The sequence below is a fragment of the Orussus abietinus genome, unplaced genomic scaffold, assembly GCF_000612105.2.
Source record: "Orussus abietinus isolate OABI.00-Male unplaced genomic scaffold, Oabi_2.0 scaffold6, whole genome shotgun sequence".
NCBI classification, from domain to species: Eukaryota; Metazoa; Arthropoda; class Insecta; order Hymenoptera; family Orussidae; genus Orussus; species Orussus abietinus.
The window spans coordinates 1,900,776-1,926,398 of record NW_019396002.1 but is presented as its reverse complement, the minus strand read 5'-3'; the positions used below and the strand labels follow the sequence as shown (position 1 = coordinate 1,926,398).

The following is a 25,623-nucleotide window of genomic DNA, read 5'->3' as shown; positions in this document are numbered from 1 at the left end:
AGCAGTAGATAAGTAGATAAAGTCAAATGGAGCGTCACGAGTGTTCTTCCCTTACCATCAAAAGCGAGCAGTTCGGTAAGCGTAGATAAGCCACCACCGTCAACTGCTGCATGGTATTACCATCACGAGTACGTGAGTCGCCAACGGCGACTGGTAGATGGTACCGCCATCGCGAGTGGGCGAACTCCTATCAGAAATTCGTTGCGCCGCCCTTGGGGGCAAAAAACGGTGAAAGCTTACGTATGATACCAGAGGGCAGTACAGGATGTGATCGCACCATACCTCCCGTAAGCAATCTCCCAACTTGTCTCTGCTATTCTCAGATCAAACCGTTTAGTTCGCAGGAAAAAGTGACTCCAGTTAAGATGGCGCTATAGAACACTGCGGTGCAGTCCAATACATGGAAGTGTGGCCCCCCTGGGCTGCCCTGGGCTCACCTGCGGACGCCTTCCCAGGTAACAGATCGCGGTTAATAATCAATTTTCCTCCGGGAAAAAAAAAACTTATCCCTGCCTGCGACTCACTTAGGAGAGCTTCAGAACTAGCGGAAACAACGGCAGGCAAGAATACGTATACTACGTCACTTGCTGCCATGAAAATTGAGACGCGCCAATTGTAAAGTCTCGGGTGACGGGCACATACATTGAAAGCGAAGCCTTCTTTACGGATAAGGTAAGGCCGGACATGTAATTTGCATATTATCTTAAAGTGCCTGTAGTTCACGGAAGGCCGAAGGGCACTGGTGCAGTTATATTGTAGATGCAGGGATTGCAATGCGGAAATATATTAAAAAATCATACAAATAGGACCACCATTGGAAAAAATTTATTAAAATTTAAGAAAAAGATGTAATTGAATGCTATGATGTTTTTTAGAGTATTATGTGGTAAACATAGGGAAATAATGCATTTATGTATTAAAGTAAGGTTAGAAAAAGTGTATTATAAGAATTCTGATGATTGCGTTATTTCAGAAAATGCGGGAGGAAACTATGCTGAATTTGAAGTGGGACAGCTTCCCACTTCAGCTGGCACACTCTCTAGATTCATGCTACGAAAAACAACAATTTGTGGACGTTTCGCTGGTTTGTAAAGATGGGACCGTGTTAAAATGTCACAAAATGGTCTTGGCACACTCGAGCTCCTTCTTCAGGCGTCTCTTAGAAGTTAATGATCATCCATATCCAATGATCATTTTGCATGACATCGAGGCAGACGATTTGAAAACTATATTGAATTTTATGTATTGTGGAGAGATCCAAGTGGTACGAAGCGATGTCGGGAGACTCCTGCGAATTGCCGAAATCTTGGAAGTAAGGGGACTACGTCAGGTTCGGAAACAAGTTGAGGAAAATGGAGTTTTGGATGAGGAGCGATCTGCTTCCACAGGAATGCCAAGCTTAAAAATTGTGGACACCAGGAGTTTGTCTAAGGAAATTATTCGAGAGCAAGAACCAACCACTTGTGGACAATCTAAAATCTTTAAACAGACTTCATTCAACTTAGGGCATGAGCAAAAAAGTTCTGAACGAAGGGCAGAGGTTTTAAAAGGACATCCCATAGAGTGCAGAAGAAAACTAGAAGAGGTTCAAAGTACTAGCAAGAGATTGCAGGATGTGCAAGACAGAGTATTTTCTACGTCAAAAAGGAGAGAAAGTTCAGAGGCACTGGATTGTGCAAGGAAGACAGAAGAAGTTCCAAGTACTAGCAAGAAATCACAGGAAGTTCAGGATAGAGTGTTTTCTACATCAAAGAAGAGGGAAGATCTCGAACAAACGATCAGCTGGAAACGTATCCTGGCTGAAATCTCGAAAGATAAACCTCTACCTTCAAAGAGACTTTGCCTCATGGAAGAAGTTGAAATTTCACCTTCAAGATCTACAAATGTTGAACATTCTGCTCCTGGAAGAGTTCTAGACCGTAGGAAATCTTCAACCTCTTCAGATAGCGATCGGACCGTTAATTATGCAGTGATTATTAAAGATGAAATAGATATAGAGTTTGACTCACAGGAAACTAATGCAACTGAGACTGATGTTAGAGACGTAACACTTTGTAATAATAATAAGCCTTTTGTTAAATCCGTGAGATCGAGTGTTGAGAGCCCTAGCACTTCATATGGCACAAAGGGAAAATCTACACTAGACTTTACTTTAAAAAATCCACGTACATAACGCGTCAATCAATATTAAGGAAGATCCTATTGTTCGCTCATTTCTTTCATTGTATCTTTGGGTTTTGCCAAGGCAAAAGAAACCTAACTTAAATTCGACTGACATCAAGTCATTTCCAAACAAGGAAAGTGGAAAAGTCAATTGTTAAGTGTCAAATTTTAGGATGAATGTATTTTATACAAATCAAACATCTTGTAATCTACTGATTTTGATTCCTGTTAGTTTTGCAAAATTAAAACAAGCATTCAGAATTTAATATTTGTAAAGAATACATGTCAGTGAAATGAAAGAGAAAATTACACAAAGACTATTGATTTCTTATGGATTACTTTCAACCTCCAGTCAATTTACAGAAATAGGAAAAACTAAAAAAAAAAACCCACGCAAGTTACTAATACTTGTAGAACATTTTCAATATTTCAATACCAAGCAGGATACCTTAAATACATGCAGCATTCTTTTTGAATAATAATATATATTGCTATACACAACAGCTGGAAGATAATTTAGAAGTGTTTATTTCTTTAAAATAATTATTTTTATTAACAAGCAATGGAAATGTCAAAGTATGCTGCTCGCACGAATCTTGCCATAAATTTTATATTGTTATGCATGAATTTAACTTCACTCTCGCCAATAGCAAAGAAATTTATTTCTCAAAATGGTATTTACAGTTGTTAATAAAATTGATTACAAAATTTTTTAATTCAACAATTCTTTGACATTTCCATTCCTTGCGGGACTGCAGTTTCCTCGTGGAAGATTCCCACCTATGGAAGAGTTTGTTACGTTGCCATGGTAATCCAGGTAACATTTCAGAAGTTTAGCCAGTGTTTAGTAGATCAAAAAGATTCATTAATTTAGAAAAGCAGCTCCAAAGGATGGAGGAATTGAGTGAAGTGAATAATGAAGGGTTTACAAAGGATCAGAAAGAAAGAGTTGTAGAGAGTATTGCACCCATAAATAAATCTACAGAAGAGGAGTTTCAAAACTTCATGCATCGTGTCACTGAAGTTGGTAAGTCAAGATTTGTATCTGTCATGTTAATATGTATATCAACGTTTCCTTAATTTAAGAGAAAATTGTGAAGAAATTGGCTTCCTCCAATAAGAAGGAACAAGAGTATGGCGAGTTGCTGGCTGATGAGATCCTCAAAGAAAACAAGAAAGAAATTACTGAAAATGAAATAAAAGTAAAAGTTGAACGAACCGTAATCAACAAATATAAAAGCAAAGAAGAATATGATCCCAACAAAATGTCTCAAGGTAAACTATTAGTTCAAATGAATTGCAACATTTAATTCGAACAGATAGTTATATATTTACATGCGACCAACAGAAGCTTTTATGAGGTCCATCGAGAAGGATGCCAACGAAAGAGCTGAGGATAGGAAGATTAGAAATGAAAGAGCAGAGACTTACAAAAGAATTGGCAATGGTGCTTTCAGGAAAGAAGACTTTGAAAAGGCGATTACATATTACACAAAAGCTATAGAGCAGAGAAAAGACTCCTCCGTCCTATGGAACAATCGAGCACTAGCTTATATGCAATTAGGACTCTATGAAAAGGCTCTGTCGGATTGCGAATGGGCTCTAAAAGCAAACAGGGCAAACCTAAAAGCCCTCTTAAACAGTGCAAAGTGTTACAATCTCTTGCAAAACTATGCAAAATGCAAAGAATGCATAGACATGGCTAAAGAAACAAATCCACACATGATCAAATTTATAAATGGTAATTAATAAATTTATAGCTCAAAACAATGAAGTCACTCGGAAAGTACTGTTGGATTTACTTATAAAACGGCGTATTATTAGCTTGCACACATTAAAATACACAAATTAACTTCATGTTTCAGAATTTGTAGAGGGTCTTAATAACCAGCAGGAAGTTCCACGGAATCAAGTACTCGACTGAGCCATAATAGGGTGTTAATTAATTTCAAACTAACTTTAAATGCAATAGCAGCTGATTTATTTACACAACTGTACAACAGTATACAATGAGTAATATACGTCCATGGGCAAATATACAATGAATTCGTTTCGAGTTGTTCTAGAGTCAAGAACGTAATCTTGTAGCATAAGCTTCTTTGACCTCGGATAATGATCGAGGCTCATGAAGAAAGACGGTGCACTCAATGCCCTAAACAAATAATGTTAGATTAATTATTTATAAGTTTATCGTTAAAATGTCTCTGAATTTGAATCAGATTACACGTAAAATTAATTTGTCATCCCAGGAAATATTTCATTATAAGAATAGCGCATAAATGTCACTTTTAATGTTAACAAAAATGAAACTGAGTTGCAAAAATGGTTCCATGATATAGTACATTAATAGATTGAATTTTTGTAAATGAAATGTTCCTATTCGTATTAATAAATTACATTAGTTATGTGTCAATGTGAATGCAATGTTCTTTCGTTTTCCAGACAGTGACACGAACCTGCATGCGAGCAGCTCTTACGAATCCCTCGTTGGCAGAGACTGTAATACTTTGTAGATTTTCTCCTGTGGAGAAAACTAACCTAGATCGGTCTTTAATCCTTCCAGCTATGGGTAGCCGTTCCATAATTCTTCCATTACTAATATCTTCCACAATACGAACCCTCTGAATCAGCTTTTCAGCTCTCATAGTTTCATTAGATCCACCAATCACTTCAATTATATTCATAAAATTATTATATGCAGTGCGACATACTACTAGCTCTTTGTTTCCAAACAATTCATCTAGAATTGGTTTCACAGGTCGTGCTCTTTCCCATTCAGCTTGCCTTGTCAACAATGGCTCTCTGTATACAAAATTGGCATGACCGTTTGTCATATTAGTAACAAAAGCCAGCAACGTAGAGACATCAAGGTTCAGGGTTTTTATTTCTGTTGAATTGGTTTTTGTATTTAGTACTTCCAGATCAGGACTGGACTCCATTGATCTTTCTGGATTGAACAACTCATCACTTTCCATATCCTCACAGACTTCTGCCTCCAAAAAATGATAAATGTTACTTTCAATCAAATACCATGAATGATAATGAAATGTTACGACAGACATTGTTGATAACAATGTTGTAATTGGCATTGTTTCATTAACAAGATTAATCGATAATTGAGTGCATAAGTGGTTGCATCTAATTTAAAATTATAGAACTTTTGAAAACATGTTATTGATTAATGATTATTAAAAGTAGTTACCAATTGAATTCATACTATCTTCGTCATAATCAGAACTAATTCGTTCGCCTTCCACGTCAACTCCAAGGCGTTCAAGGCGAGCAGCTAAAGGAGTCTCTATTCCATAGGCAAAATGAAATATAATTTTTGGAAATTTATAATGATAAGGATGATGTTTAGCACACTCTAGAAAGGAATCGGCTTGGTCGAGAACTGACTTTTGTCCATACTCTCCGGCACCTAGAGAGATTAATGTAAGTGCCCTTGCATTTCTCGCTATTACTTTCACCCATGAAGATCCTCCATCGCAAACCACATCGACTTCAAGCCTCGATTTTTGGAACTTAAACGGCTTCATCACGCCAACAGGGTCAGTCGACGAAAGCAGCCGATTGACCATTGCCTCGAGGTGAATCAAATTTGTACTTTGCAGATGTTCTTTTTTTACATTTCCTGTGGATCCCACCTTTGTAAGAATACCCCACAGTTGTTGTTACACCTTTCCAAGTTGGAAATCTTATTTAAATTCATTCCAATAAGTGCCAAAACATGAAAATATTGAAGCTTTTGAATATAGCTAATATACTTTCTCAGATGAGTTTTTTAAATAATAAAAAATTAAATAATAAGTAGTAATACCTTCACCATGATTGAGGCACTACATGCAATTAATTTACACATGATCTCGTAAAAATGATTTTAATTCTTTATAAAACTAGCGACTTCTCAACAGGTTGTCCAAACACTAACCTCTACATAAAGGTTATTTTACCTTTTCCAAGAATTTAATCTCCTGAAATATTTTCCTCGCGAGCTTCTCAACTCCATCAACGTTTTGGACGACTTTCAATCGTTCCACCGCGTCTTTCCCGTCTTGAATCTTTTCGTGAAGACATTTTATTAATTCTTGTTGTTCCTCCATGCTCCATACTGACTACGTATATACATTTCCATCTGTTTCCATCGTACCCTAAATGCAAAATTAATAATATCCGGATTTGCAGACCGAAGCGTCTACATTGTATTAATAGATCCGCAAATTTGAAAACTTGATCGATGTTACAATCCAATAGAGTCTAGCGTAGCTAACTGATGAATATAAAATTAAAAAATACAATATAAAATTATAACCCAGAGATTAACCCGGCTGTCGCGGTGTTTCAATTTATGACCGAAAACATCATATTTTTTTTTTACTATTGTTATACTCATATTGTTTATTATTTTAATATAGCAAGACAATTTTGCAGAACACCTTGTGCGATACAATTAATATCTGATTCGCATCGCCTTCATCACCCTAATTAAGTATTTATCATAGTAAAAACAAAGTACGATGTAAATCATCCAATTTTGGTCCTGCGTTTGAATTTCTATGTTTTAATCATTTATCGTTTGGATGTTAATTGTATTAATAGTAACGTTGAAATGCTGCACTTTATATGAACGGAAGAGATATCAAATCAGTAGGTACTGTCGTGAATTGTGGAGCGTATCCATTCTAAGTAAGGAACAATTTCCGAGCATTACCGCTAGGAGACAGTAATTCTCAATAGCTATGAGAAACGAAGCATGAGCATTCTCTGCTACTCTCTGACACAATCATCGATTCAACGGAACGTGGCCAATCAGCATTCAGTTACAGCTTCACTTTTCTAAGCAATTAAATGACCGACAAACCGACTAAAATGAAGTTTGTATGCTAAAATAGTGCCTGTTGGTATGAAATAAAGGAGATGAATGCAAATAATAACAAGAATGAGCAAAAATTCATAAATTTCGGCACGCGTAGTAATGTCCGGTAGGGGCCGGGCGGCCATCTTGAGCAACCCATAATGGCGTCGGTCTGGGTTGTCAAACGTTTCATTTAACCTCTCGAAAATCTACTTCTCTCATCGAGTCGAGTTGTCGAAGTTCGAGCGAGCCGCGTCCGGATTCCGCGGCGTTTTTCCTTGCGGAGCACGTGGGGTTTCGCCAGGTGAATCGAGTATTAAACGGACTCGAAAAGATTGAATTCCCGTTCGTCGGACCGAGCGCTACCGCGGAGCGAAAGCCGTCGAAGCTGCGTCTCACCGTCAATTCTAAAAAGAACTTCCTGAAAACCCGTCAATCACTCCTAAGAAATGTCTGCCTCGAAAGTCATCGAAAATCCGGAGGTGCCGGGTAAATAAGAGCTTATTCAACTTATCGATCGCCAATTGACTCGCGTAGTCTGGATGCCGGAATGAAGAGTGCCGAGATAATGAACTGGGTGTCACGTGAGTTGAGAGACGCGCCGCGTGGTGCCAACTGGCGGCGCGTCACGGAAGCTTATCAACATTTCGAAATCACTCTCGAGATAACTTATACCATAATTAGCAACCGAAGAAATGACCAACTAATTGGTCATTAAATCTCCCGAACGCACACCCCCCTACAGCAGTAATATCGTTTTACCCCTCGTAAATCATTAAGTCATCACACAGTAATCAGAGTATCGTAATCCAGTTTATATTTGCATTGCCTTTTAATTTCTTCACATGATTTAGGTCTCGAGGGCGTTTTACCTCCGCCGCCACCTCCACCGCCCCCGCCGATTATATCGTCATCAGGGAGAGCGGAGTTGGTGAAACAACAGCAAATTCTGGCTGCGAAAGCTTCGTCGGTTTCACCTCGAATACAAATGCCGGCGCAGAATCGCGCTCCACCTCCCCCTACGCCTCCACCGCCGGTTCCTGTTCGAGCTCCGCCTCTTGCACCGGTTCGCGTTCCACCCCCTGCGCATGTTCCGGTACCTGTTCCGGTTCCAGTTCCGGTACCGGTACCGGTACCAACGCCCCCACCACCTGTAGTACCTGTACAACGTCCACCCTTCCCAAGCCTCACTCCTGCGTCCAGCTTCTTTGTTCCTCCTCTGCAACCCCCTGGCCAACCTACTGCTCCCTGGTGGGTGCCGACGGAAGCAGATACCTCGGAAGTCTATCCGCAGTGGTATGAATCCACTTTCAACGCCGCTGCGACGATAACGCAAAATACCGCAAAAATCAAAAGCCCAAAGTATTTTAAGCGCAAGAGCGAGTTCATTGACCCTGCCCAAGATGCAGGTAATTAAGTTAGGGGATTCCGCAGACTTTGAACAACTGCGGACATTGTTTTTCGTCTGGTTTCTAAATGCCCTTTCTCGTTTCACACAGAAAAAGTGGCGAGTGCTCAGAGGGAGCTGTCGGCGCTTATGAAACCGCTCAACTGCGACCTGTGCAATGCAGTTGTAAGTATCATGTAATTACTAATATTTTAAGCCCCTGTTCAATTTATTTTCTGCTGGTCAATCGAATAAGCTGGAGGATTCATGACTTTTTAATTTTGCAGATGAATTCAACTCTGCAAGCCAAGCTTCATTATGATGGCAAGCCTCATCAAAAGAAAGTGTCCATGTTTTTAAACCAGAGCGTTAAGAAATTGAAGTCAGAGGATGGACCAGTCACGAGCACGACGAATAACGACTGGAACTCCTACTGCGATGTACGCGTTGTCACTCAATTTAGGTTTCATTCTTATTTTGTAAAGTTTACATTTTACGTATTTCTAGATATGTAAGACTTGGTTTACCTCGCAAACGGACGCGTCGCAACATTACGCCGGAAAGAAGCACATGCGAGCTGCAAATGGAGGCCCTCGTGTCAGGTATGTTGTTAAGTTTTCAAGCAATTACCTTCATATTTGCATTCTTAATATGTTACTTGCATGAACACGAGAAACCTCCGCAGACCGTCGAAAAAGGCTCAGAACCAGAATCATCAGGCACCTACAGACGCGTCCGGAAGATTTGGGATTGGATCAAGCTTCCAGCCGGAAACGCAAGCTGTGCCGGCAGTGCCCGTTACAACGGACAGTACTGCACCAATAACGGGGACAGTACCTACCAGCGCTTTTACAGCGGCACCTTTTCCTACACCTTTAAGGTGTGAACTTTGCGGCGTTTCCGCAAACCGCCAGGATCAGCTTGAAACCCATAAACGAGGAGCTCGACACCTTCGAATGCTGAAACTAAACGGCTTACCTCTTCCCGAAACTGGTATCTAATGTTTTGCCTGAGTTGCCGAAAAATCAAAGCATTTACTAGGCAAATTTTAAACGGTACTGTTTTTTTCTTATTTCAGGTTCCGAAGTGGAAACTCCGCCAGCAGGACCACCAGGACCGATTGACTATTCCATTTATAGGACACCATCGGGTAAATTTAAGTTTGCTATCAAAGTATAAATACAGAAGGTTTAATATATGTCTGCACTGAGGTTTATTTTTATTTTCTTCCAGGTCAGTATTATTGTGCACCGTGCAATTTATCTGTGAATTCTGAGAGTAGCTTCGCTCAACACGTGGAGAGCAAGCGGCACAAGAACCAGTTGAACCCAAAATCGCCAACCTCGGCGGTGGTTATTTCGAAAAAGGCGAAATTCAAGAAAAAATAGAATTTTGTTTACGGGGCTACGCTCCTCCCGGAACTTCTTGGAGCGTCTCCTTCGACGTTGTTTCCTGCCTTTATTAATGTTTTCGTACTAATATTTAGCCAGCGATGTTCTATGCAACTATGTTCCGCAAAGGAGTTTGTGGATAAAATAATTGTACATTTCGAAAGCACAAGACGTCTCTTGCTTGTCTCGTAGCAAAAGGCTTGCTTCCGGCGAGGTATCTCCTTTTCTTTTTCTCTCTCTGTTTCTCGAAAGTGAATCTCAAGTCGGGTACCCTGCTTTCGTTCTTAAATTTACCTCGTACGGAGAACAAAGAGAAAACATGCGTTCGTGCAAGGTATACTTTATCGGTCAGGAACCTGTTAAGTTTTTAAGACCAAGCCGAAACCGGTGTTCCTTGAGCTTGTATCCGAGAATACGTGCTATGTGCAGACAAATCGTTCATTTAATGGAAAGACACTTTTTATTCATTAAGAGTCATTCATTTTATTTGAAAAGAGCGGTTTCTTTTCTGAATACATTTATGAGAAGGATATCACGAACATGGTACAGTTCACGTAGAGAGGCACTGTGATCGGGCAGGTTTCACCATCAACTTTGTGTCGCCGTAAACTGTGAAAAATAATAGTATCTCTTAACGAGAAGCGATTCTCATCCCTTTACAGATACGTTTCTATATAAGTCATAGCGTTCTACAAGATTCGCGCCTAATTTTAATCAAATGTAAATTAACGCGTGTAGTTACCGGGCGCGCAAATATTATGAGGTCAAAGTGAGAAAGTTAATTTTATTTTAGCGTTTCTGCCGGCGGCGAGTAATTAGAGTTACCGCGCGCGACAGATTGATCATCATGCGAGTGATTGGAGTCTAAATATATTAAGTTCGCGGTAGATTTTGAATTAAATGCCGATTAACTCTAGATTAGATTTCTGTCATCTCGAGCAAGTGTATTAAGTCTAGCCACCTCTTCCACCTTAATCGACATTTATTCAATTATGGAAATCATTAAGCCATTGCGAGACTCGAGAGACCAAAGATGCCGCTTGACGAGACGGAACACATCAATGTTATTGAAAAATAGTAAAACTCTAGTTTGAGAAAAGGGGTAGCGTGTTAATCGAGCCCTTTCATAAGAATACCCCTAAAATAACTTCTTTGACGAAACGAAATTAATAACTACGTTACTAAAGGTCTCTAGGCCTTTTTAGGTATATCTCGGGTTGAAGAACAGACACGCGCGAGGGAATGGTATAAAAAATTCCGATTTTGACGATTCTACGGTGCAAACTCCGTCGCCAGAAATTCTCACGCAAGCGGGAACAGAGCACGTCAAAAAGAGTATGTGAAAAGTGAGAAAAAGGCGTTCGAAAGGCGGCAGCGACGTCTTTCTGGAAATACCTGACGAACGGGGGCCATCCCCTCACTTTGCATCTATAATACCCAGGGGAAAGGGAGCCCGTTCTCGATTTTCGAACAAACTCGAACAACAGCAATTTAGCCCCTCCGCCATTTTCCCTCTCTCGGTTCTCTTTTTCTCGCGCGAAGTTTCGGCCCCTCCGTGCGGGCCGGCGTCTCTCTCACTCCCGCGGGCCGCCCATAAGCGCGTCCTTCTCGCTCTTAAGCGTCGACGTTCATGGACGATTCTTGCACGACAAGATTAGGATCAACCTCGCGCGGACTTGTAGATCGTTAGTATAGACCTGCGCTTCGGATTTTTATGACTGCAGACCCGCTTTTAACGAGTTTGTTTTTTCCCCTGTCTCTTTCCTGTCCAGCCCCTCTCTGCCCCCGCAGCATCTTTGATCCCCCTCGGATGCCTTTCCCCCCCGCGTTTTGAACTCGCTTCGACTCATCGGAGATTTTTATCATTCTTTTCGGTGCCCCCTCGAAACTCGGAACACTGATCGACGCGTCCCGAGAATTTCATTTTTCAATAAAAAGAAATTACATCTCCACAGAAACTCGCGATCCTTTGATTTAGCGAATCCGAAAGACCCTTGTACGACTCGCCGCGAAGCGAACCGTGTCCGTTCTTATCTTGACTATTTGGACTTTTGACGTTTCTCTATTTTGGAATTTTAACTTCTCGCATTTTTATAGGGAGGTGGCGGATCGACATAATTTGGGTTTTCGTCGTTTTGCGAGATGGTTTTCGGGACCCTCGGCTACAGGTGCTCGGTCGGGAATGCTTCTCGAAATTCCGCCAGTCATTGGCTCGAATTCGATCGAATTTCGAATCAAAAAGCCGAGTATAGTGGGCCAATTGGCTCCCGAAAGAATCACCGTCACGGCCGACGCTCTCCGCGGCGTTACGAGATTGAAAGAGATTTCCCTGGTCCTTCCAAAAAATTTTAATTCACTCCTGCCGCGCGGCTCCCTCAAAGGAGAGGACCGGACATGACGAAAGGAAAAAGCTAAACAGACCAAATTAATTTAATAGCTACTCTCGCTCTTTTTTTTCTCTCTCTCCCTCTCTCTCCTTCACGATTCCGACATATTTCATCCGGTAATTGCGAATCCCACCGGAGTGCGTCTTTTTTCTTCCCCGGACTCGGAGAAGTTGTCCGCAATAATCGGCCCTTTCTTTTTTCATCGAACGATGAGACGCGACTGCCAAGTTTAGGATCGCTCGTCCGCCATTTTGAAAGACATCACGACCTGCCTCCGTCGATCGGTTTCCCTTCACGAGTTTCCAGATATTACGCATATAAAAGCGACAAAGCTACGGGATACTGAATCACATTAATTTTTCCCTTTTCACTCAATGGACACGTATACCTTTGGCTAGCACAAACATTATCTATTGTCGGAATAAACGCGACCCCCGGGTCCTCTTTTCCAGAATCTCCGAGTAGGGGATATTACGGTCCGCATGGGAACAAAAAAGAACTTTCAGTTAAGCCAATTGAATCGCGGATCAAAACGAGCCGATATACCGTGAAATAACGGCGAAAAGAAAATAGGATGAAGTACCAAAATCCGATTAAAAGGATTCAAACCGAAGGAGAATGGAAACCAATTATCGAGCTCCTGCAAAATTAAATTGCAAATACAAAACTCCGGGGGGAAGAGGGCTATCGAGTCACCCTTATTTGCGAAAAGGAATAATAGATTCTACGTTTTACGTCTCTCCTAACGCGTTAGAGAAATCTCCTAAATTGTTTAATCCATCAGGACTCCACTTCGCGAGGAATTTTACTTCGGAGCAATTGCATCGGCGCTCTTGGGTGAGGAAATCTAATTTCACTTAACCTAATTGAAGTTTCATGGCCGAGCCAGTCACCGTCCTTTCTTTTTCATTAGTCGGGGCTCGGATACGCATTCGCACGTAAGTGCGTAAATTTTTAATCCCGTTCATGAACCGCTAACCAAATTAGCGCGGAGCGTGTCCCAGAGCAAAGATGGCGTCACGCCTTTGTCTCACCTTACGCCATTGTTTCGTGCCGGCCAGTCGGCGGCTTTGCCTTAGCAGAAATGTCCGAGAAGCCCGGTATTTCGGAAACTCCGGCAATTATTTCTCGATTATGAAAAGCCAGAGCCTCCACCGGTCGCCCCTTCGTCACCTCTACTTCGGATGAACACCGAATTCCTGCTCTCTTGCGGAATAAAGTTCCGCGCCAAGAACACAGGAGTCCGTCTAAGCACCCTAAAAGTTGACCGTTAATTCTATAGGGCAGAGTTCCGCGCCAAGAACACTGGAATTCACTAAGGCGTCCCTGTAGTGGCCGTGAATTCGATAGAAAAATGAACGGACACCCGAAAAGCGAAAGAGCTCCGAGAGTTCATGAATTCATTATCGGCAACTTCCAGGGGTTGTTTTTACTATGCGATTTTCCGCCGAGGAAATGGAAAATGGAAAATTCATGACCTCCACCGGTCCTGGCCACTTCTACCTGAAGGAACACTGAATTCTCGTGCGATTTCAGGGCAGAGTTCCGCACCAAGAGCACCGAAATGCGCCGAAGCGTCCTCAAAGTGAATTCGAGAAAATGAGCCCGGGAGTCGAAAAAGCTCCCAGATTCGGCGTCTTTTTCTATGCGATACCTCGGCAAGGAAATAGAAAATAGAGAATCCACGACATCCACCGGACGCTTCTTCGCCCCTCCCCGAATGAACGCCGGATTCCCGTGCAACGGGAGGGCAGAGTTCCGCGCCAAGAGCGTCAAAATGCGCCGAAGCGTCCCCAAAGATGGTCGCGAATGCGGCAGGAAAACGAGGCGGACACCCGGGAGGCGAAAAAGCCCCGGGATTCGGGGGGTTTTTTGTCGACGGCCTCCAGAGTCCGGTTTTTCGATGCGGTCCCCCGGCGAGAAAATAGAAAATCCGACTCATCCCGCGCGCGGACAGTGTGTGATCTCATGCGGAAATGTCGGTCGTCCGCGTCGGCTCGTGGAGCTCGTGCGACTCGGACGATTAACCCCGCTCCGGTAGATCCGGGGAATCGATCGCCTTCCAATTCCGACGAATGCACCACCGTCCTCTTTCCGATCGGCCGCTTCTTTGTTCCCGGATACTTTTCAGACCGATGACCACAATTTGTCGGGCCACGGTGTCCCGCGTAAAAAGCTCCGAGCGATCCCGCAGGACTTCCGGAATTTCGCCATCGAGCTCCCCGGAGGGTCGCTCGGCCATCTTGCGGGGATCCCTCGTGTTTGCTCCGGGCTTTTGTGCATATCCGTTAATTATACCGCTCTGCCACCGATCCCGGCAATTCATGCCGGGATTAGTCGGGGGAGAACGCGTGGGCCAATTAACCCATAGTTCACCGGAATCGTATCGATACGTCTTTCGTTACCCCGACAAGCCAAGGACGTGCCAGGAAAGGCGTATGAAGGGTTTCGAAGGAGAGCGTCATTTTCAACGGCGTCCCGTACATCTGAATTTGTTCCGTCATCGCATGTATCTCGCGTCGTCTTCATCGAAGCCGATGTATCGATGATCGGACAGATCGGCGAGCTACGACAACTCCAAACCCTTGACCTATCCATCGATCTAGGCCCCTCCGTAGCCCGAAACTTATCAACCATCAATCTTCCGCGCACCCATGCATGCGCGGAGAAAACCCGTCCCTACCCATTTACCATTCAAGGGGCATACATATTTACATACACGTACAAAGTGCGCGATGAGTGATTACCCTCTCCACTAAATGTCACGGAATGCACTTTAAAAAGTGGGAGATGTGACGTACGGTTACGCCAGAAGCCAAGACGAAGCGACGCTCTCCTTACGAATCTCTGTTCTTCGGGATTAACAAAATCGACCCCGATTAATAACATTCTCATTCTCGATCGCCCTTAACCAGATCATGGATCTCCCGTGCGCGCGCATCCTGAACCTGCTCCCCACCCGCCTCCACCCCCTCGACCCGAAATGGTCAAGCAAGATGCATCTCGATATTTCCCCAAAGATCCCCAGATAGCCGAACCACCTCCGAGACGCGGGTAACTTCATTCTAAAGACCTCGATCGGTAAGGCAGATACCCCGCCGTGTTCGGTGCCCTCGAAACTTCGAAAAGAGGAGAGATTTTTCACCGCAGCGAGAGGTACCAAAGGTTTCCCATCTACCATGGAAATCGGGAACGAACGAGACCTTCGCGTCGAGTCGAGGCTGTCGATGCATCACTTAAGACAAAACCCCATCACCCAGGAGGCCACATACCGATAAGCAAAACCTCCGTGCAAGATGGGATTTTTCCAAAGTCCGACCTCCATGTCCCGCGGCGCGCGGCCGACTTCGCTCCACTGGCCCGGTCGGTAAGTCAGGTGGCCGCCACCCTCAAACCCCGAAAACCCCCTGAATTTCCCCGAAGAGTCACCGAGAGACCGCGTCTGCGTTCCGCCGGCGGCGAAAGTCACCAGAAATCAAGCCTGGGACCCTCGATGCGTCGGAGCCGGCGCGCGCGCGCGCTCGCGCGCAGGGCCGTGTCGCTGCGCGAGCGGAGCGCATGCGCGCGGGTTACACTAGGGAGCCCGGAAAAAATCAATGACCCCTCGGCGAAAAGCGACGATTCGCGAGGAATCGGTCGGGCGAAAAGCTCGACCAAGGCGCGGAAAGGAGGGCGACCGGCCAGCCGGGAGCATTTCGAGGGCGGCCGAGACGACCGGGCGGCGTTCCGCGTCCCCGAGGCGACTCGTCGACGAGTGGCGGCGCTGCGGTCGCCTGGCGACGGGGAGGAGAGGCGGCCTAGTGTAAGAGGGCCGAATAGCGGTACGACTGGAACCAGCCGGGCAACCTCCGCTCGGGTTCGCTTCGGCAGTTCAGTTCGTGTCCTCTCGCCTCGTGGAGCGGATTGCGCGTCGAGCGCCGACGCGATTGGTCGTCCCCGTCCCAGCGGCGTCGGCCGAGCGGAATAGCCGAGGCATAGACGCGCTAGACGTGCCGCAGAGACGTCGCGGAGTCGCCGAGGGTTGCCGAAACCCGACAGAGGTGCACCCAGGGGAGAGGACCGGCAGAAGGAGTCCGCGTCGAGACCGAGGCGGCTAGACCGGTCTGCCAGGGCCGTATAACCGGGCGTCGCGCGTGCGAGCTGGGCTCTCGGTTGACAACTCGTGCCTCCTCGCGCCGGCCGCCAACCAATCCGCGGCCGACCCGCGGCTCCGACGGAAAGGACCCGCAACCTCGGGGGCGAATCCCGCGAGTGGACCAGTGCGCTCCCCGACTTCGCCCCGTCCTGTTCGAAGCTATGCGGAGGACCGCGCCGACCGCCTCCGCCGGCCGCGCCGTCCACTAGTGGGATACGTTCTCCGGACATATCGCGCACATATATATATATTTCGCCACCTATATATACAATTTAATAGATATATATATACGCGCGCATTCCGAGGGCGCTCGACTCGGGAAGCACCTCGCGGAGAGCCGGCCGGGCCGCCGCGACGCATGGGGGCTAAAATGGCGTTTGCACTCCGGCCGAGCACCTCTATCGACCGTGACAAATAATTCAGCGCGAGCCAGCGAGCGGCGAAATATCTCGAGTGGATCGCCGCGATTCCCCTCCCCGGAACCGAGCCGAGCTCCGTCTCCCTCGCACGGCAGCCTCGTCGACGAGCTCCTGTTCCTTTTCTGGTACACCGGCCCTTCCCTCGCGGCGCGCATCGCGCGCGCGCCCGAGCACCGGCGAGTCCCGCGTCCTCCGGTGTGCCACCTCGAGGATCCGTGTCGCCACGGTGAGCCGCAGGAGTCCGAAGACTCGAGCCGCGTGACCCCGTGAGCGTGCACAGTTTGACCCCAGTGCGCCAGGAGCGGCCCCGCAGGGATTTTTACGCTGCGCCCCAGGATCGGTAAGCATGACTTCCACTTATTTCTCCCGAGCGGACGCGCGAGGAAACTCCGATCTGCCTGCTAATTCCTTTCTTATTTGACAAGAGTAACGAACTGGCGCTCTTGCTCTCACGAGAGAATTGCGATAAGCCCCAGGACCAAGAGACTAGACGACCTAAGGATGGATAGACGAGGAGACTCTGACTTCGGCCATTCGCGTTATTTCCTGCATTCATTTATTTGCTCACTGACTTCGTTAAGGTGACGCGAAAGTGGAATTCTGAGGGTCGATCCTTCCGGAAACTTTTCTCCTAACTGATTCTACCGAAGTTATTGTACATTCACACTATTTGCTGCATTCATTTCTTTGCTCGCCGAATTCGTTAAGGTGACGCGAAAGTGGAATTCTAAGGGTCGATCCTTCGGGAAACTTTTCTCCGAACTGATTGTACAGAATCGTTTCAAGCTTGCCACGTGAATGTGGAGACTTCGAGGAAGGCTCTTACCCCCATGAAATTTCATTTTCTATACGCCATTTTTCTCATTTCTATAAATAATTTATAAAAAAATATGTATATTAATATTTCATGGGCGTCAGGACCTCCCTTGTGGCCTCCGTACTCACGTTGTGAAGTTCGAACGATTCGGTACACCCTGTTCGGAGAAAGGTTTCACATACGAGATATCTTTGAGGCCACTTTCATGTCACATTAATAGGGTGGTACTCTTGTAATCATATGAGCATTGCAATCATATGACCCAAGGCTTTGAAACTGGTATAACTTCAAGGGGGCGAATGTGGATTGATATGTAGATTCTCGTCTTCTGGTTACTGATTCATTTACACATTACGTGGTATGTTAATTTATTTGTTCTTTGACTTTGTTAATTTGATGATGCTCCTGTAATCATGTAATTACCATACGATTAAAAGCCATGAGACTAGTACATGGTCGAGGGTGCGTAGACAAGGGCGTGGATTCTATTCTTTGGGCATTGATATATTTACGCATTATCTGGTACAGTAATTGATTTATTATTTATCTGGATTAATAAGGCGCTCTCCCAGCACCCCAAAAATTGCGATTCAACTCAAGGCCGTGAAACTTATGGCGAATTTAGAGAGACGCATAAATTCTCATCTTTCGATCGAAGAGTTAGCCAGGTGGAACGGTGGTAGGCGAAAAATGTAGATTTAAGTTATATCTCTAAGTACTCGTAAGGAAAGTCTAGGGTCGGAGTTTCGTCCTTGGGGCGTAAAATTCCGAGCTGTCGGATAAACATCGAACATTGTAGGGTTCTTTGTCGATGCTGAAAGGGATTGGTAGGGGGTGGACGACGGGTTATGTAAACCCGAAGCAATGGCGATACTTCGAGACCCGACTCCACGTTTCCGGAATTTCAGCGGGGTGGAGTCGAATTTCCTCCGACTCCGATTGCGTTTCTGTTTAGGCGAATTATCCCCGTGCGAAATGTTGCCACTTCGCGTCTTAATAAACGATCGTACCAAATAGGGAGACAGCGGTCAACCATTGTTCCGAGCACTGTTGACATTCCTCAGAGGTTTGTTTGCGTAGGGCTTTGTCGGACTCTACCCCGTCTGGTAATAACCCCGCAAACACCGAGTACTCTTCCAGTATATACATCCTCGGTGTATATCTCTTAAGGGATTATTTACACCGAGTTTAACGATCGCCGGAGTTATCTTGCCGTGCTCGAAACGGAAGGGACCGGTAGGAGGGGGATTGCATCTAAACCGAATTAATTATTTGCGACGGACTACAACGGACGCTAAAGCCTCTGGGCAAAGGCTTTGTAACAACCGCAATGGCTCGTTACGAGACGGCTACTCGGTCTCTATTCACTTGCTTGGCCTCACTTCGTTAGGACGCCGACGACTTACGACGCATTACTAGGGGAGTCCTCGAGGGGAAACTTCTAGGGGATTCGATTTGGGCTGAAATCCCGAATTTTGGCGAATACCGCGCCCCCGTCGCGACGCCGATCGCGCACGGCGGACGCTGAGGATTCTCCTTAATTATGTAAATAAATTCCGTGCCGGCTGTTTGAGCCCGGACGACACGCCGGTACACGCCGTGTCCACGTTTACACGCGTGCGAGCTGCGCACGCTCATTGTTAGCCCCTTTTCCCTTGAGGTTTACATAGGTACTTTCGCACGCGCCTAAAACCCGCTAATCGCGACTCGGGAGAAGGGAGGACGTATCGCCAATCGGTTTCGATCTCGACTGGGATAGCGTTTTTACCAGAGCCTGTGATTCCTTAAACGGAGGCTTTCGAAAGCTAGGCCGATCGCGAATCGCCGCCAAGGCGCAATTTTTATGATAATGGGTTTTAGGCGGGGTTTAGGACGTAGGGGGTAGTGACCCCACCTGGTGATCCGACTATGGAGACGGCAGAAATGAGGAAGAGAAAGGCTTGTTCTTTATCTCTCCCTTTAGTTTGAGAAGCAATATCTAACAGCGTACGTACGCCGTTGATAGAAAAAATTTCTGACTTTTATAACATTTCTGTCGGAAGTTTCATTCAAAGATGGTTTATCAATTATATATTCTAATTCACATTTAAGACGTGAAGTTTAGAATTTTGCTACGACTTCATGTATATTAAGAGGGTAGAAATTTTATGAATATTCTTTATAAGGTATCACGGTGTAACGGAGAGAGAAAGGATGTAGCCTTTTTGTTCGCTCTCTCCCTTTTTCCCTTATTTTGCGAGAACACCAAAGGAATGGTAGGATTCGCGTGATCCAAATATCCTACGTCAATGGTTTTAGGCCGTTTCTCGGTCATCCCGGCTCAGGTGGTTTCCACCAGGTGGAAACGTAACGTGCTATTTGGGTTCTTTTGCGCGCGCGGTCAATAGACCGAATGGGAGGATGGCCGATGTGTCGCCGATGGCGGCCTGTTCGAGCCTTCCTCGGTGGTGGGAATATTTTTCGATGGCAAACACACCATCACCGAGGGTGTATCACGTCGGCGGGGAAGTCACGCCGACCCAGGAAGAGCGCGAACTTCTCTCCGTACTTCCTCGGGGAGAAGGAAGTGCGGAGTATCTGGGCAATATTGGTCGCACCGGTACTGGAGCTGCAACTTCAGGTCGAACTCCGCTCGTCGGGAAAAGCGCGAACTTTACCCCACTTCCTCGGTGGAAGGAAGTTCCGGAGTATCGAGGCAATATTGATCGTATTAGGGGCCGCGTCCGTAACTAAAACTAAAGCTGGGAACTTCAGCTGGAACTGGGGCCCTGAACGGGTGACGGGAAACGCCGCCAACTTCGGTGCACTTAACCGACGGCGAGGTTTTAAACATAGGCGGTACGGGTCGCGTCGCGATTACGAGGTTAAGTCAAACTTGAACTGCGCCGATGACCGAAAGTGGAACTAGGGGCGGAACCGGGACCGCTTTTCCGCGGGAATGCAGCTGACTTCACGGCACCTTAAAGAGAAAGAAGCTGGAGTCATGGAGTTTATAGAAAGAGGGGACGTTGCTTTGGTGTACTTTTAAGGGGCTGGAGATGGTTAGAGAAGGGAAGGATCTTCCGTTTCTAAACATTTCTGGGAATATACTGCAGGCGCGCATTAGGAATCATTGGACAATCGTGCCCCTTATTCAATTTTTCCATTGTTTAGTGCGAGCAGGGTCAAACGCTAATGAAATGGGAAAACGAGGGAGGAAATCATGGATGTTGACGCTCGAAATCATGTGGAAATTGATGGAAATCACCCAACCCTTGTAACAATTTTAAGACCAAACGTCACCTGTTACCGAATCGCATTGCTGTTTATCATATGAAATATCAAAGGCAAAAAAGTGAATAGCCCCTCGTGTGAGAATATTAGTATCACCGCAAATTCGTTCATATAAAGTAATATTTGGGTAATTAAAACATAGCAAGGAAGCATGAAAGGAAGAAGTATAAATACAAAAGCAGGAAAAAAAAATCCATTAGTGTCTATCTGGACACGATGGTTAAGTCACGGAGGGAATACGGCGTTAATATATTTCACGCTTCCGTAGCAACGATTTTTCGTAAACGTTTATAGACAATAGATACCTCTCTAACTTCCTCCGCTTAAACCCTCCTTTAGATTGTCCCCTCCGTTTCTATAAGCTCTACGGTCGGGGCCATTCTCGCGGGTATAATCGCCCGTCGAATTAGGACTTGATTGGTTTCGATGAAAGAACATTCTTCTTCTTATTTTTTTTTTCCTTCTTTTTTCTTTCCCTTTTATTTCCGAGAAAACGAATTTAACCAAGGCCGGAATTTCTGGTGGTTGGCGGGACGACCGCTAAGCCAAGAACAATCGCTGGGCCGACAAAACCGGCGAATTGGCGCGGCGGCGAGACGGCAAGAAGGCAGGAGGTCCGACCATTTTTCCAATCGTCCCATTTTCTGCCCCGTTGCCGTTTTTGCCGCGATAGCGCTGTTTGGCAATCGTCCCGCTTTATGAAAAATGCAGCTCTTACTCGGTTGCAGTCGGCCGGCCGCGGCGGCGCAAAAAGCGCAGCTTCCGATTGGCCTGTGACTTGAATGGATCATTTAGAAGTGTATTACGCGTTGTTTGTTCTTTTTATTCTCGGTATTGTTTTCTTTTTATTTTTTTTTTCTTCCCTTCCCCCTCTCTATCTCTTTCTCTCCGCGCTGGGGCAAACAGTTGCACCGGTCGCCGGTTATCGAGGTGTCACCCGGACTAAGTCCGTAAGAACGGGCGACGTTAAATTCAACGAGATTGAATCAAGACCCTACTTCCGGCCGTGCCCTGGATCGATCGTTCAAGCTCTCCTCTCTTCCTTTCTTCGAGAGACATGCGAACCAGGGAGGGGAGGGACTTGGAAAATTAGAAGCGAGACGAATAAGACCGAGAACGCACGGCAGGTTGGGGTAGGGGAGGTGGGGAATCGAAAGAAAACAATGGTTAGCCTTTTCCCCATGGATCTAGGAAGAATGGGATGGAGGGTATCGCTGCGCTGGTGAAGTTGCTGAAGGCTAATGGGGAAGAACGGGTGGCGGCCATCTTGCGTTGCCGCTTGCTCGTCTGTTTCAAACGAATATAACAAACGGCTCGGAGTACGCGGTAAAACCGTTAAGGCCTTCGTAGATATCTCGCGTAAGCGTGGAGGTAAACGTAACGGGATGAACTGATAAATGAAACTGCTGAAAATTTAACGTGACGGCGATGTTCGGCTATTCGGCGATATCTCACCGTCACGCGAGATATCTGCGAAGACGCGTACTGAGATACGGGATTTTTATGTCTTTAGAAACGATGATCGATACTATTTTACCGTCTTCGTAACTTTCGGCACGCGATTTATCACACTTTGAGGAAAGTACGTTTCGATTAAGTATGCTCACGAGTACGAGATCGTATATGAGAACGCAAGATGGCCGCGGCAATTCCCTTCCCTTGCCTCTCGAAATTCAGTCAGTCCCCTCGACTGAGACCTCACTTCACGGTCGATCCGTTTCTTCATAGATCTCCATGGTTTCCCCGGATCCGCGTTGTCTTTCCCAGGTAGAGCCTAAGCCTCTCCGTCTGACGTTTTCGAAATGCCTAGACACGTTTTCCATGTATCTAGCTGGAGTAGTTACACGAGATATAAATCTCTGGCCGCGGTCAACCCACATAAATTTCGGGAGTATTTTCGTCCCTCTACGTGCCCGGACTCTGTCGACCATTGAGAAACCCACCGACCGTTCCATGGTGGACGCGGATTAAACCGACGAAGTGGGTGGAACAGACACGAAATAGGCGATGTACCTAGACCAAAGTTCAACAATCGTTCGCGTTAATGGAAAAATCTATGCAACTGGGGCGGGGAAGGTGGTGTATAAACAAAGTAGGATGTAACTAGATAACGCCCAGACTCGGTAGCTACACCAGCTACGCTCAGGTCGCCGATTGAGTGGAGGCGCAGGTAGAAGGTGCTACCCTTGTACCTGCAGGCCAGGTAGCGATCCTTCGAGCGTGTCCTCTCGAAACAACCGCTCGTAAATTCCGACTCCATTGACTTTGGAAACCACCGTCCTTAGAGCAGGAATCCTCCTCAAAAACCGCCAGGCTTTGGCAGATGCAATTTCACGTTTACCTAGTTTAGCCTCGAATTTTTGCAACTTTCCTTCGAACTGACGAGTTTAGACTTCGACGTCTTTCAATCGCCGACCGTGATGGCGTCCAATATGCAGAATGCGTTAATGTATTCCGTATTGGTTCGGTATTTTATATATGGTTGGTATTTGGAATAGTTTATATTTGCAGGTATTTTTTTTTTATTTAGGTAGGAAAAGGAATTAGGTACGACGCGTCGGCACTACGCGAGTCCTGGCGTCAGAAAAGTCGTTGGGGAGCCGAGAGATGATCGCGCGACAGGTGAGCTCGATGCCTGCCTCGGCGATGCACCTTCCATTGTCTCGGGCCAATTGGAGCAGGTCTACTCTGTATGTAGTTCAGCCTCCCGGCCACGGGGCCGCCATATTGGTCACCCGCGTGCCGATCTCCGGCTTCGTTCTATTTTTACCGGCGAAGCTCATTTTTCATCGGATTCTTCTTTTATCCGAATTCTCCCCGGAGCCTCCCCCTGGCATCTTCCCGGCTGCGCCTATTGTCGTAACTATTATAACCTGCAACCTCGCCGGTGCTTCGACGATCGATCTCACCGATCTTCTCGCTCTATCTCATGAAGTTTCCCCAGTTGTTGGAAACAATTATGAGAATTAAACTCGTGAACGTATTTACAGAAAGGTAAGGCAGGCCACACAACGAAGATGCATAAGATGAGCATTAATTTCGTCACAGGAAGTTATTAATGCAACAAATGCGTGCGATATACTCAAATACATAGATGCAGTAAGTTCTTATGAAAGGGTCATTCTATATACATATATCTCAAGACGTCAAAATAATTATAAAACTTTTCTCCAAATTGGGCGCACCAAATCGTTCGAAGCTTTAGCATGTGATTATGGAGGCTCTATGGAAGAACGTGATGCTTTATGAAGTTTCGTTTGAAAAAAGAAATACGTCTTTGGGTCTGGTCTGGGAGAAATGAAATATTTCTATTTGGAAAAATGAATGACGTTTTAAAATGATTCGGTGCACCCAGTTTGGATAAGATTTATAAATGTTTTGACGTGTTGATATATGTAGAATGACCCTTTCATAACACCTTAAAAGCTTTTTGAAGCATTTGTTGCAAGCTTAGGGTATGCGCCTTTGCTGCGCGGCCTGACTAAATGTCGCCACGACGTTAGTCACTGCATTTATCATACCATGGATGCAGGGTGTATGGATATATAACGCCGATCTGAGTATGAAGTTCGTAGAATTGAAAGAGAGGAAACAAAGGCGCGGTTTTTCTCCATTTCTAAGCGAGACAGGTGCGATGCGCAATATGGCGACAGCCTGTCTAATGGCAAGAGCGAGGGAGAGAATGGACAGCCCTTATGCTCGTTCTCTCTCCTTTTTGCTTCCTTCGCAGGATTTTCAATGGAATGATTAGGTTTGCAGGGCCCTATGTATCCTACGTTCATATAAAAAACGCGTAATTTCCATGGATGCAGGATATACATGGATGTATAACGCCGATCCGATTACGTACAGAGCAAAATCGAATGAACGAAAATACAGGTACAGGTACCTCGCTCTTTCTCTCTCCTTTTTACCTGAAACAGTTGTGCGGCGCAATATGACGATAATCCGTCTAATGGCAAGAGCGAGGGAAGGAAAGGCCAGCCCTTGTTCTCTCTCATTCCTCTTCCCCAGCTTCGCAAAAATATCAAATAAATCGTCGAGTTTGTTCTCCGCATTCAACATTCATATTCAAAATAACGCAAACAAATTGCCATCAATATAGAATATACGGCGAAATATCAACTTTCTATAAAAAAAAGAAAAAAGAACTCAAATCTTCCCGAATGTAAAATATTTGACGAGGACGCAAAGAAATTTTCATCGATATAGAATATATGACGAAATATCAACTTTCCATGTACAAAACGCAAGGAGAGAAAACGGGACATTTTCTCGCTTTTCCACTTTTTTTATTATTTTTTTTAATTTTTTTACGTGAAACTTGCGCGCGGCGCGATATGACGATAGTCTGTTTAATATCAAAAGCGAGGAAAAGAAGTGATAGCCCTTCTGCTTTCTCTCTTTCGCCTTCCCAAGGATATCAGGGGGAATGGTTTGGCTCGCGGGCTCCATGTATCCTACGTCACATCTCGTCGGGGGGCTCCGAAAGACTGCCGACGGTTAACCTCTCCGGCCACCACGTGGCGCGATTTCACCCGCGCCCACGATCGCCGATCTTCGGGCCGCGTCCTGCCGCGACCTAACCTAGGAAATGGTAATCCACCGGCGGCGGCCATTTGCAAATCGATAATCCCAGACCGCGCGCACGCTCTACTCTCCGCTCGGCGCGGCTCGGTACTCCCTTCCCGTTACGTTACGCGACTCTCGCCTAGATTCGCGATGATCTCGGCCTCTCCGTGGAAACCACTCCGACTCCGCCGCATCGCGGGCCGCACTGTACCAGGGCCGGTGAA

The 25,623-nt window shown here is 45.6% G+C and overlaps 4 protein-coding genes across 8 annotated transcripts; 3 read left to right on the top strand and 1 right to left on the bottom strand.

Moving 5' to 3' along the window:
- Nucleotides 1-177: 177 nt before the first annotated feature.
- Nucleotides 178-2,206, top strand: LOC105694259 (modifier of mdg4-like). Of its 3 annotated transcripts, none has more exons than XM_012414748.2 (4): nt 178-287; nt 338-455; nt 529-672; nt 974-2,206. In XM_012414748.2, the coding sequence occupies exon 4, from the start codon at nt 977-979 to the stop codon at nt 2,171-2,173; it is 1,197 nt and encodes a 398-aa protein (XP_012270171.1). In that variant the 5' UTR covers nt 178-287; nt 338-455; nt 529-672; nt 974-976; the 3' UTR covers nt 2,174-2,206. The 3 variants fall into 3 exon arrangements, with proteins under 3 accessions (XP_012270171.1, XP_012270173.1, XP_023290018.1); XM_012414750.2 differs by having other exon boundaries at nt 189-287; nt 345-455; XM_023434250.1 differs by lacking the exon at nt 178-287 and having other exon boundaries at nt 294-455.
- A 634-nt stretch (nt 2,207-2,840) lies between these two features.
- LOC105694260 (tetratricopeptide repeat protein 12-like) lies at nt 2,841-4,158 on the top strand. The gene is made up of 5 exons (XM_012414752.2): nt 2,841-2,980; nt 3,038-3,190; nt 3,250-3,438; nt 3,512-3,904; nt 4,029-4,158. The coding sequence occupies exons 2-5, from the start codon at nt 3,055-3,057 to the stop codon at nt 4,085-4,087; spliced, it is 777 nt and encodes a 258-aa protein (XP_012270175.1). The 5' UTR covers nt 2,841-2,980; nt 3,038-3,054; the 3' UTR covers nt 4,088-4,158.
- LOC105694257 (UPF0415 protein C7orf25 homolog) lies at nt 4,122-6,468 on the bottom strand. 2 transcript variants are annotated; one of them, XM_012414746.1, is made up of 4 exons: nt 6,117-6,468; nt 5,366-5,810; nt 4,620-5,152; nt 4,122-4,315 (listed from the first exon to the last, which is right to left on the bottom strand). In XM_012414746.1, exons 1-4 carry the CDS (start codon nt 6,264-6,266, stop codon nt 4,232-4,234), a joined length of 1,212 nt encoding a protein of 403 aa, XP_012270169.1. In that variant the 5' UTR covers nt 6,267-6,468; the 3' UTR covers nt 4,122-4,231. The 2 variants fall into 2 exon arrangements, with proteins under 2 accessions (XP_012270169.1, XP_012270170.1); XM_012414747.2 differs by lacking the exon at nt 6,117-6,468 and adding an exon at nt 5,984-6,078 and having other exon boundaries at nt 5,366-5,860.
- Nucleotides 6,469-7,167: 699 nt separating this feature from the next.
- Nucleotides 7,168-10,491, top strand: LOC105694291 (zinc finger protein 346). Of its 2 annotated transcripts, none has more exons than XM_012414810.2 (8): nt 7,168-7,507; nt 7,873-8,427; nt 8,518-8,591; nt 8,693-8,845; nt 8,913-9,007; nt 9,091-9,398; nt 9,484-9,555; nt 9,639-10,491. In XM_012414810.2, exons 1-8 carry the CDS (start codon nt 7,468-7,470, stop codon nt 9,791-9,793), a joined length of 1,452 nt encoding a protein of 483 aa, XP_012270233.1. In that variant the 5' UTR covers nt 7,168-7,467; the 3' UTR covers nt 9,794-10,491. The 2 variants fall into 2 exon arrangements, with proteins under 2 accessions (XP_012270233.1, XP_012270234.1); XM_012414811.2 differs by having other exon boundaries at nt 7,168-7,602.
- The last annotated feature ends 15,132 nt before the right edge of the window (nt 10,492-25,623 follow it).

Coding starts and splice junctions, on each gene's coding strand:
- LOC105694259 (XM_012414748.2), top strand. CDS start 977: ATGCGGGAGGAAACTATGCTGAATTTGAAGTGGGACAGCTTCCCACTT.
- LOC105694260 (XM_012414752.2), top strand. CDS start 3,055: ATGGAGGAATTGAGTGAAGTGAATAATGAAGGGTTTACAAAGGATCAG. Junction 3,191..3,249: donor GCATCGTGTCACTGAAGTTG/GTAAGTCAAGAT, acceptor CCTTAATTTAAG/AGAAAATTGTGAAGAAATTG. Junction 3,439..3,511: donor TCCCAACAAAATGTCTCAAG/GTAAACTATTAG, acceptor TGCGACCAACAG/AAGCTTTTATGAGGTCCATC.
- LOC105694257 (XM_012414746.1), bottom strand. CDS start 6,266: ATGGAGGAACAACAAGAATTAATAAAATGTCTTCACGAAAAGATTCAA. Junction 5,811..6,116: donor AGATTAAATTCTTGGAAAAG/GTAAAATAACCT, acceptor ATTCTTACAAAG/GTGGGATCCACAGGAAATGT. Junction 5,153..5,365: donor AGATAGTATGAATTCAATTG/GTAACTACTTTT, acceptor TTTTGGAGGCAG/AAGTCTGTGAGGATATGGAA.
- LOC105694291 (XM_012414810.2), top strand. CDS start 7,468: ATGTCTGCCTCGAAAGTCATCGAAAATCCGGAGGTGCCGG. Junction 7,508..7,872: donor CGAAAATCCGGAGGTGCCGG/GTAAATAAGAGC, acceptor CACATGATTTAG/GTCTCGAGGGCGTTTTACCT. Junction 9,556..9,638: donor CATTTATAGGACACCATCGG/GTAAATTTAAGT, acceptor ATTTTCTTCCAG/GTCAGTATTATTGTGCACCG.